This window comes from Fukomys damarensis, unplaced genomic scaffold (assembly GCF_012274545.1).
Source record: "Fukomys damarensis isolate Sample0158 unplaced genomic scaffold, DMR_v1.0_HiC HiC_scaffold_30, whole genome shotgun sequence".
Lineage (NCBI taxonomy): Eukaryota > Metazoa > Chordata > Mammalia > Rodentia > Bathyergidae > Fukomys > Fukomys damarensis.
The window spans coordinates 19,362,073-19,374,414 of NW_022900942.1; the positions used below are offsets into that span (position 1 = coordinate 19,362,073).

Below are 12,342 nucleotides of genomic sequence, written 5' to 3' on the forward strand. Positions count from 1 at the left end.
CATGGGACGGGCAGGGGATGGGTAAAAAGGGACAAGAAAAAAATGTGAGATAATGAAAAGATGGAAATAAAGTGTTTGTAGATGGCGAGGGGAGGAGGGTGTGAAGGGAGGGCAGGGACAAGGGGAAAAAATGAGAGCCAAAACCTGTCATGAAGAGATACAGGATCCCAACAATGAATGTAACTGTGCTGTATCCCTAAAATGTACCAATAAACTCAATAAAAGCTGGAAAAAATTTAAAAAAAAGGATAACATCATTTATATAGGATTTTTTCAAGGAATTAAACCCTTTATCCAGGTATACTGATCTCTAAAAAGTTATATATGATTAAAATTCTTTCAAAATGTTTTTATTTGAACTGGTTAGAAAATTACTAATGAAAAAAATGTGTCTGAGATTTATTATGTCTGTTTTCTTATTTTAAAAACATGAAGTGAGCTAGGTGTGGTGGTGCGGGCCTGTAATCCCAGCACTCTGGAGTCTGAGGCAGAAGCTTTGCTGAGTTTGAGACCAGCCTGGGCTGTATAGTGAGTTCCAGGTCAGTCTCAACTACATAGCAAGACCCTGTCTCAAAACAAACAAACAAATAAATAAACAAACATGAAGTGAAGGGAAGATACAATTAAAATTTAGTACAATATGTGTCAGTTAAGTACAACTTACATCAAGGCCAACTATATTTCATGAATAAAAGTGGAGTGCATAACTGAAATTTTTGGTTCTAGAAGGAAACAAGGAAAGTAATGCATGTTGCATATCATTGCTCTTCCTATAGGCCTATATCTGTTTTAATTTCTGTTTTAATATTTTAGTAGGATCCAGAATTGTAGCCTTGGTTCTTCTTCCTAATTTATAACAGATTTCTATTAAACTATGAGAGACTATAACTTTTATCAAGCCATGTTTAGGATTTAGTTGGAAATGTGTTTAATGAAAACAAGATTGGATTTTTAGAATAGGAAGTGCTAAAATATTATTTAATTTTTGCCAAAAATTAATCAGTGGGTAAGGTGACCACTGGTGAATATTAAGTAAAATTCTTCTAAATGTTTAAAATTGAATATATTAGAATCTGAACTCTTCTAAAGTTTCATTTCATTTTAATACTCTCTTGAACTCTAAGCTACAACTTAGTGTAATATTTTTAGAATCATGTTGATTTAGTATTAAAATATTCTCATTTTGCCACATAATTATGGAAAAATCTCATTGGTGTATCATGAAAGTCTAAAGGAGTATATCTGAAAGAAGTCATTGCAGAAGCCTACTTATTGCACTTCTTTAATTTTTATTATTAATCATCTGCAAGCTGATGAAACATGCAGAGCACTTCAAAGGTGTCTTTTCATTGTACATTTCAGATAATTTTTCAGACTTTTGCAGGAGGGTGTTTTGTAAGCTGGTTTTGTTCCATCTGTGGTGTGATATGTGTGTGTGTGTGTGTGTGTGTGTGTGCAATCAACATGCACATAAAAAAGTAAAAGGTAAGACATCTAAAATGTTTCTGCCATCTAAAATAAAATGTATTTCCTGGAAGAATTTAAGCAATATGTTACATAATGGCAATCTACTTTTATTGAATACTATATAAGTATTTCATGTATAGAAACAAAAGCAACATATCTTTTGTCAGCAGTCAAGTAATTGTAATATAATGCACAGAAATGCAAGTGGTACAGAGAAGAGACCACTAGCAGTCTAGGTTGAAAATATGATTTTTTTCAAACAAAAATAAGAAAAAAGTGACAATCATTCATTTTTAAGATGACTAATTTGTAATTCACTTTGCAAAAGTCTTTTGGCCATTTCTTTTTATCAAGTCATTCATATGTTAAATTTCTCTCTTGTATGTGGGATTCAGTAACATATATGTTAAGATTTAGCATAGTTCAATTTAAATCTATAGTCATTCAATTTTTCTTTTCTTCTCTGCTAAATTGAATTTTAAATATATAAATGCAGGATTTTTACAATTGTTTTGCATCATATTATCTATGTAAAGCAAGCATTTAGCAGTTTTATTGCTTAAAATGTGTTAAATCTGTACATATATACATATCTATTTTTGTACATTCATATATACAGTTACTATAAAAAGAAAACAGTGACATTAAGAAATATTTTCCTCTTAATCTAGATATTCTATTACTAAAGGCAAAGTGTTCAGTGTCTATGATGATGGTACAATCATTAACACTGGCGAACTTGACCGGGAGATCAGTGCATGGTACAACCTAAGTGTCACAGCCACAGAAAGAGGTAAGTACTACCTTGGGAACCACACGGTGCTCACTGTATTTGTTGAACCATTACATAATTTTTATGTGTGACGGTAATGATAATTTCAAATGTTGTTGAAATTAGGGTTAAATAATACAAAATTTCTTCTACCTGCCTAGTTTGCTAGAGCATAAATTAGTATCTTTTTTTTTTCTACCAGGGATCGAACTTGGGTCCTAGTGTTTGTGAGGCAGGTGCTGAAACCACTGAGCTCAATCCCTAATCCCAGTTAGTATCTATTCTTATCAGAGCTTACTAACACACTTACTTCTAAATATCCTATTAACTGTCCTTAGTATAACAGTGAATGTTTAATGAAAAAAATAGTGGAAGAAAATGCAAGATATAAAACAATAATATCACCTGTTATTCTAAAACATAGTCATATGTAGTTATGTGTTCTTATAATCTGTCTCATGGACATATTATCAAATCTACAAATTAAATACACATTTTGAAGTTTTAAAATACATATTCTCTATGGATTCATTTTTATATTGCAAGTTTAATGTGAAAAGGTCTTGTGCACTTTCTATACAATTATTTAGCATAAATAATAGGTAAAGAAGAAGAAAATCTATGATACTCATTTCATAGCTGTACCTTTCCTAAATTTCAATTTAGACAATTGTTGTTATTTTATATATTAACTACTCTGAAAATGGTAATGAAATCACATGAGACTTAAAATTCTAAATTTAAAATATATTTATTTCATTTCATCATAAGCAGCTTAGAATGTCAATACATAAGTAACTATTATGGAAGCCATATGCAGATTATCTGTGCTTTATTCTGGTTTAGAATAAAGTAGTAGAGTTAATCTTGCACATCAAGGAAAAGTTAATATCCTAAGTTGACTCTTTAAAATGTAGGCAGTTAGAACCAAGTTACATCATATAAAGGTACAAGATCCCAATGATGCATGCAACTGTACTGTATACCTAAAAAAATACCAATTAACTTAGTGGAAATAAAATAAAATAAAATGCGGGCATTTAAAATAAACCATATTTTGGAATAATTGTAGTATAGAACATGAATAATTTAAGTAACATTCACTGGTTGTATATCACAAAACCAATAGTTCATTTTCAAATTAAAGTAATAGTTCTAGCTTGTACAGATAGCTCAATCTTAATCAGTAGTGACCAGATGTTTATTTTAGTGACAGAATGATGACTTCTTGGCATTATAAAGGCAGATAAAATCAGATGCTTTACAATTTAAATATTGTTCTTGAATTTACCAATTATTCTAGCATTCATATTAACTAAATGTAAAGAAATAGACATAACAGGATATAAAATATTATCAAAATCATCCCATTACTCAATAGAATTAAAGGATTACATATGAACTCCTCTCTGCACTGTCTATTTTCTTATAGCTGAGTTTACTTAGAATTCTAAATTTTCATGGCTTTCTTGGTTTTTGGAGGTATTGAGCATTATTCCTCACTGCATTGAATAGTTAGCAGGTAACTTGGTAGCAGGTAAAATGTTTTTTGCAGTACACTGAAAAGGTCAGTGGAAACACGGCAGGGGATGGGAGTCTAGAGTTTGAATTTTCCACCTACACAATAAACTATGGAGCACCAATGTGGCCCATGGAGCAACTGCTGCAGCAGAAAAAACATGCCAAGTCTTTCATGTCAGAAAACACAAAGATGTTTATTCTAAGAGCAAAAAGCTTTTATTCATTGTGTATTTCTAAGAACAAATTATTTATAATGTCACTCTTTACAAATCTACGGTAAAAAAAGAATTCAAGTCAGTTCAAAGGAAGACTGGGTGTCCTTGAAAAAAAAGTACATATATATATAGATCTATATATATCTGTAAAATAGCTTTCAGCTATCAGAACATTATATTTTATTGAATTTGTAGAAATTACACTTCACTTTATGCTTAACTTTACCCATTAGATTTTTTTAAAGTTATTATTTACTTTTTTAAATTAGATGCATAACAAAGAAAACTGTTAAAAATTAAAAATTTATAATTTGTTCTTTGAGATATAAAATCTTCTAATCTTTTATTAATAAAAAAGAGAGGAATCAATGATACAGAACTTGTCAGATAATTTGTATCCTTACCATTAATGGAATAATTCTTTATTTTTAATTGTTTATTGGTACATTTTAGGTATAAAATACATTCGTCATTGGGATCTTATGCCTTTACATGATGGATGTATCTTTATTATTATTATTATTATTCGGTACCAGGGAACGAATTTAGCCCCTTGTACTTGGGAGGCAGCCACTGGAACCACTGAGCTAAATCCCCAGCCCCATGATGGATGTATCTTGATTCTTATTTTTTCCTCATTCCACTGCTCTCCCTTCACCTCCTCCACCCATCTCTATTTGCAAAGGCTCTGTTTCCATTTTTCCTTTTCTCGTACTTTTTCTTTTTCCTTCTTTCACCTCCCCTAATTTTCCCAGTTCCCCTACTCCTGTAGAGAAATAATTCTTTAATCAGATGAATAGCATTCTATGAAAAGATCTCTAGAATGAAATCAATGAAATATGTTTTGTTTTAACTTTGTCAGTTGAGTGGAAAAAAGTGCATTTCAGCATTGTGAAATAAAACAAAAACAAAATAATTTTTTGAGTTGAAAGCTATCTTCTACTCATAACTCTAATTTTTTTCTATTTCTGTTGTTCGTTTTAGGGAAGAGCTACCTAGAAATAGCTTTAATAAAATTAGGTGACTAGTAGGTTTATGAATCTTTTTGTCTTTGAGTTTGTTTACAATCCACATCATTAAATCTACTTTGGATCTCGGCGGAAGAAAAATGTATATAAACACTACTGTCCTTCTCCCATTATATCGGTACCAGAATCTATACGTTTGAACATTCTAGCCCTGAAAGTACTAAAAATAAAACACGTAACCAGAGAAAAAGAAGATATTCCATCAAATCGTTTCAGAAAACATTTGCTGTATGTGATCAATATTGTGAAATGTTTGTGACATAAAACAATACTGATTCCTGGCAAGGGATGATCCACTTTTAACATTTGTTTTTTCAGCAAATGAAGTTCAGTACGCTTTAGTCTCTTTCCTGGAAAGCTTCCTAAATTAAGCCCAAACCATTTATCAGTATGCTGCTCAGTGAATAAAATACTGCTTTAAAATGAAGCTGTGAATGTACGTATACATTAAGACTTCAGTTCATGAACGCTTCTGTTTGCAAGCAATTCGGTAAGCGTTCGGCAAAATTCTGCTTTTGTTCACAAACTCAATATAGGGTGATGAAAACAACCAAGGCAGTCTTCTCCAACAAGCATAAAAGCAGCTGTCTTCACCGAAATCACAAAGAAAACTAGGTTAATAAGCCAAGGTACTACTATGTATATTTTGTACAATCATACAAGTTTTTAAATAATTTAATGACCCTCCTATTAATTTTTTTCAATTTTTTCATAGCTGAAATACATTCTACAATTTATTCACTGAAGCAAGAATTGTTTTGTTGTCGTTATGTATTTAAATCAGAACAAATCTGAGCTTTCATTTCTCAACAATACCATCTTGAAGTCTTTGTTTTATAAATGTAACACAACAGAAAAGAGTTATCAAGCTGACAATCTCTAACAGATTTTGTATTTCATAAGGTCCATACAGTTTGTGTAAAATATGTGTACAATATTCATGTGTAATTAATTGAAAAGCTGTTTTCAGTATAAGTGCAACTGTTTTCTATTTGGGTAATATAATTAAGAAAGTATAACCCCAACTCAGAAAAACTGTCCACCAAGGTGCACAGAAAATTGTTTCATTATTGAAAACATTAATCCCAATGTCATATGCTTCATAGATAAACCACTAACAAATTGCAAAAGCAGAAAAAAGTGACTTTTATTAAGTAAGATACAACCTGTTGTCTATCTGTGTTCAAGATAAACATGTAGATCTCAAGTAAAAAAATTGAAATCATTACTTACATATAATTCATGTGAAATTCACTAGCTATTTGAAGTAACCAGCTCTGATTGCTAATTGATTTATCAAAAAAAAAAAAACCTAAGTTTTTTTGTGTATTTTGATGAGATAATTTAATGACTTGGAACAAAACATTTGCTGAAATTAGCCCCCTATCCTTCAGCTTTTTATTCTTGAATGATTACATTTCAAAAGTTGGACCCCGTACTTGAGGGGAGATAATTTTGTGTTGTAAATTCAGGAAGAGGCTTGGTTTTAAAAATTTGTATACTTTTGTAAAAAATAGAAGAAAATGAGATTATTAAGCAAATGTTTAAAGAAAAAAGGATGTCTAGTGTTTTCCCATTAGCAAAATCATATTTAGTTTCTAAATAGAAACATTAAATTACATTTTTAGAAGTTCCAGAGTCCATTTGTCAATCTCTGAAGATGATCTTAATAGTCACAAGGGGCATGGGTATATAATTAGAATTTACTGATTAGTTGTCAGTGATCCTATTAAGCATTGTACAATGCACAGTCAGCTCCCTACCACAAAGAATTATTCAGTCCAAAACATAAATGCTAACAAATTTGAGAAATACTCAGTGAGACCACTTGAATTTTCTGTTTTGTGATACTATAGTTGATACTTTTTCTGAAGTCTTGTATATCAATTTAAATATTACAAATTAGAACTATTAATATCTTGTCTTACTATGTAAACATTTTCCATAGCACTGCTTCATTTTTAATACATTATTTTTACAATTAAAACTATACTTGATCATAACTTTCTTCCTTTATGATTTATGGATTTCTTGACTTAATATTTATATAAATTTGCAGCTACATTTTATTATAGTCACTTTATTTAAAAGCATTTTATTAAGTAGGGCACAGTGGTGCATACCAGTAATCCCTGAACTTAGAAGGTTAGGTAGGGAGATCATTTATCAATTTAGAAGCCAAAATGGGCAACATGGTGAGTTCAAAGCCAGCCTGCACTATATACACAAAACTTGTCTCAAAAAAATATTCAATATATTCCAAACTCATTTTCATTTTTAAGAGCTATACTCCTAATGTTTTAGTAGTTCAGAGTACTGATTACTAATTTCTTAATCTGCTATTTACAATTCAGCCAGAACCTTGGGCATAACATTTAATAAGAAATGATTTCTCAGTTCTCCTGTTAGCAAAGTTGTTAGGGTAATAATGCCTCTATTGATCAGAATTGAATTAAACTAATACAAATACTTTCAGCAGTTCCTAGAGTTTCCAAGAAGTTTGTCTACCTGTTACCTAATTTTGCTGATCACTTAAACTCATATTAGAAAGTGCTAAAAGATTACTTGAATCAAACACATTGAACAGTTTTTTTAAAGCTCCACTGTTAATAAATGTGTGAAACATATAGAGATTCTCTTCTCAGCTTATTTCAAGTAAAATAAAAATATTCTACATAGCACTGAATGTGATTTTTTGATTATTTAAAGACAGAATTATTTTTCAATTTAATTTTCAGACAATGTACAACAGATCTCTTCAGTCCCTGTGTATGTACAAGTGCTTAACATTAATGATCATGCTCCTGAGTTCCTGCAATACTATGAGACTTACGTTTGTGAAAATGCAGAGTATGGTCAGGTAAGAAATAAGAAAGTAACAAAGTTTGAGAGATATATAATTCCCTCACATATTACATGTTATAGATTATAACATAGAGCATACATAATATCATATATATTTTTTACTAAAGACTTATAGGTAATTGATTATATATTATGATTCATATAATAGTTATGAAATAATATATGGTATGCTATATATTATTTTGTGATATATTTATCTCATTTGGGAATATTAACAAATCTACTTTAAACATATGTTCTAATGTGCATGTTCCATGTAATAAAATACATTTCTTTTTATATAAAGACATAATTTTTTTCTTCTTTAACACTACTAAAATTAAAAATAAAATCTTCTGCACACACTAGAAATTCATTAGTAAGTTATTGACACTCACTTTGAACTATACTGTCATTACCTCACAGTTTATTTTACATACTTTCTCCATCTAGAGCTCATGTTATTATTTTTAAAATACGGAACTAAAACTAGCTTGTGTTTTTCAAACTAATTTCTTAGCTCCAGGACATGACAACCTAACATAATTCCTATGATTCTCTGTTTAATATACAATCCTTTTAAATATCTTCAGATATTTTCTAAAACAATCACTAATATCCAAATTTGTATAATTGTTTTATAATGTATTTCAAATACACTTGCATCTACCAATGAACCTAGTTGTAGGCCATTTGAAATCTACAAAGGCAGAGATTACTTTTCTCAACAAATAAATAGTAGAAGCCAACATTTTTCTCTATTTTCAATTTTCTAAAAATGTGAGAAAATAAGGCTATAATAAATAAAGGAATATCTTAATTGAGTATGCAACTATAGTACATTGGAAATTGTAAATGGTTCTTATAAGGTCTTGTGAACATTATTCAGGTTAAAGTTGGATTCATTGTACACTTTCAATAGTTTGCAAATCTTGCTTTTAAAATGGTCAAATATATTTTTCTAAATAAGAATAATTTTGAATTTTCAAATTACTTAAAAATTTAATGGTCTGGGGATTTAGCTCAGTGGTTCGGTGGCCTGCCTTGCAAGCCCAAGGACCCAAGTTCAATCCCCTGTAACAAAAAAAAAAACAAACAAAAATGAGCACTTATATATGGTATGTATATTACAATATTCAGAACAAAGACATTGTCAAAGGAAACTCCAACTTGATAACTTTGCTTTTATTTGCATAACTCATATATAGTACTGCAAAGTATAATTTAACATAGTATAATCAGCAAAAACTAAAGTATAAGCATGGTTTATTGTACTATACAAAAAAGACATTGGTGCTCTAAAAGCAAGATGTACAAAACAGTACAAAAATAAATAGATAGGTCGTAAGTCTGAGTAGCAGGTCATAAGTCCAAATAGCACACCTCAGGAGTAAATTAAGCCATTTAACAGGTAAGTCATTAAGCAAATAAGGTATTTTAAAAAGTTTGATTAAAGCTTTCCAGTTTAATTCAACTTAATTTTAACTGATATATAATTTTAATTGTACATATTAATGGGTACCATGTGATGTTTCAATAAATGTATATGTAGTGCAATATTTAAATCAGGTTAAACATATCTATCAAAATAAACATTTAACATTTTATGGTAAAAACATTCACTATAATTTCTTCTAGTTTTCTGAAATATGCAAGAGCATTATTTCAAAGCATAAATAGTACGGAAAGTCTTTATAAATTTTAAATAGTTCAAATATATTTAATTTATCATATTTATTTATTTATTTTATAATGAGTTTTTTATTGAGTTTTTGGTACTTTTAAAGTATACAGTGCAGTTACATTCATCACTGGGATCTTGTACCATTGCATGACATATCTTGGTTCTCATTTCTTCCCCATACCCTTGCCCTCAGTTCAATCCCTCCAACCTCCCCTATTTACAAAGACTTTGCCTCCATTGTTTCATTTTCTTATAATTTTTCTTTTCCCTTATTTCATTTCCCCTGCTCTTCCCATTTCCCTTACATCTTTAGCCTTTTTTTTCTTCCTATTTCACATTATTAGTTATACAATTTGAATCTTATTTACACTTCTCGTTTTTCACACCAGAAAATATTCGGTCTTTGCACATGTGTGTCTCACTGATTTCATTTAAGAGTGTGGCCTCAATGTGCATCCAATTTCGTATGAATGACTCTACTTTTCATTCGTTATGGCTGAGTAGTACTCCATTTGTAGAAAAGCCACATCTTTATCAAGTCTCCAACAGATAGTCAATTGGGCTATTTCCCAATTTTAGCTGTTACAAACTGTGCCACTGTAAACATGGGTGCACATATATCACAGTGGTATGATTCTTTTAACTTTTTTTGAAAGATACCCAGAAGAGGGATAGCTGGATATAATGGAACCTCTAATCCTAGATTTCTGAGGTGTCTCCATGATTTCCACAGTGTTTGTACCAGTCTTAACTCCCGCCAACAATGGGGAAGGATTCCTTTTCCCAACAACGCCACCAACATTTGTTATTAGTTGATTTCTTCATAGCAGTCATTCTTTATTGGGTGAGGTAGAATCTCAGTGTTTTTTTCATCTGCATCTCTCTAATTACCAGTGATGTCAAACATTGTATTTCACATATTTATTTGCTGCTGTTAATTCTTTGTCTGAGAAATGTCTGTTCACTTCAGATGCCCATTTTTGAATTAGGTCCTTATATTGGGGGAGCCTGATTTTTTGAGTTCTTTATGTATTCTAGATAATAATCCTTTTTCTGAGGAACAGCTTGTAAAATTTTTTCCACTATGTACATTGTCTTTTAGCACTGTTGGTGGTTTCTTTTACAATACAAAAGTTTTTTTAATAAGATGAGATCCCAGATGTTGATTCTTTGTGCTAGTTCCTGTGCTACTGAGGATTTGTTCGTAAAGTCTTTTTCTGTACCAATGTCTTCGAGCGTTCTACCTAACTTATCTTCCAGCAAGTTGTGTCTCTATTTTAATATTTATATCTTTAATCCACTTTGATTTTAGTTTAGTGCATGGTGAAAGAGACAGATGCAGCTTTAATCTTGGCAGGTTGAAATTCAGTTTTTCCAATACCATTTATTAAAGAGGCTATCTTTTATCTGCTGAAGATGATTGGCTGCTTTGTAAAAGATGAGATAGCTGAGTACATCTGGAGTTGTTTCTGTATCTTCCAATCTTTTCCTTTGATCCATGGGTCTTTTTCTTTGCCAGAATCATGCTGTTTTTATCACAGTGGCTTTGTAGTATAATTTCAAGTTGGGGATTGTAATACCCCCTGTCATGTCTGTGTTGCCTAGAATTGCTTTTGCTATTCTAGATATTTTCTGGTTCCAAATGAATTTTTGGATTATTTTCTCTAGATCTGTGAAATATACTGTTGGAGTTTCTATCAGGATTACATTACATCTGTATAGCAGTTTTGATAGTATGGCCATTTTCAATAGGATGATTCTTCCTATCCAGGAGATGTCTTTCCATTTTCTTATATCCTCTTTGATCTCTTTTTTTTCAGAGTGCTGTAGATTTCAGTGTAGTGGTCTTTGCTTCCTTCATTAGATTATTCCTAGATACTTCATTTTATGGATGCTATTTTGAAAGCAATTGTTTCCCTAATTTCTTTCTCAGTGAGTATGTTATTTGTGTACAAGAAGGTTATTGATTTTTTTCTCATTGAGTTTATTGGTACATTTTAGGTATGCAGTACAGTTACATTCATCATTGGAATCTTGGTTTTTGAGTGTTGACCTTGTGTGCAGCTACTCTGTGGAAAATATCAATTAAGTCTAGAAGTCTTTTGGCAGAGTTTTTTGGGTCTTCTCTGTAGAATATCACATCATCAGCAAATAAAGACACTTTAACTTCTCCCTTTCCTATTGCTATTGCTTTAATTTCTTTCTCATGTCTAATTGCTGTGGCTAAGCTTTCCAGCACTATATTGAACAGGAGGGGCGATAGGGGACATCCTTGTCTCATTTCTGATTTGAGGGTGAAGGTTTTCAGTTTTTGGCCATTTAATATGATGTTGGCTGTTGTTTTTTCATAGATAGCCTTTATCAAGTTGAGATAAAGACCAGATGGTCTTTCCAATTTTCTGCAGGTTTTTAAAATCATACATAGGTGTTGAATTTTGTTGAATAATTTTTCTGCATCTACTGAGATGATCATATGTTTTTTGTTCTTGACTCTGTTAATATAGTGTATTACATTTATTAATTTACATAAATTGAACAGTCCCTGAATATCTGGAACAAATTCAACTCAGTCAGGGTGTATGATCTTCTTGATGACCCTCGGTAATTCTCTTTGCCAGTATCTTATTGAGGATTTTTGCATCTATGTTCATTAGGGAGATTGGCCTGTAGTTTTCTTGTTTTTTGGGTCTTTCTCTGGTTTTGGAATCAAAGTAACACTTGCTTCCAGGAATGAATTTGGAAGTATTGTTGCCCTTTCAAGTTCATTGAAAAGTTTAAAAAGTATTGGCAGTAGTTCCTCTCTAAATGTCT

At 30.9% G+C, this 12,342-nt stretch overlaps 1 protein-coding gene across 2 annotated transcripts in view; it reads left to right on the top strand.

The window, feature by feature from the left end:
* Cdh19 (cadherin 19) overlaps positions 1 to 12,342 on the top strand; it is a 107,570-nt gene that overhangs the window by 63,118 nt on the left and 32,110 nt on the right. For both annotated transcript variants that reach the window (XM_019209216.2, XM_010635437.3), the window contains exons 8-9: positions 2,139 to 2,260; positions 7,742 to 7,863. In XM_019209216.2, coding sequence (XP_019064761.1) covers positions 2,139 to 2,260; positions 7,742 to 7,863 — 244 coding nt within the window. The remainder of the gene's footprint in view (positions 1 to 2,138; positions 2,261 to 7,741; positions 7,864 to 12,342) is intronic.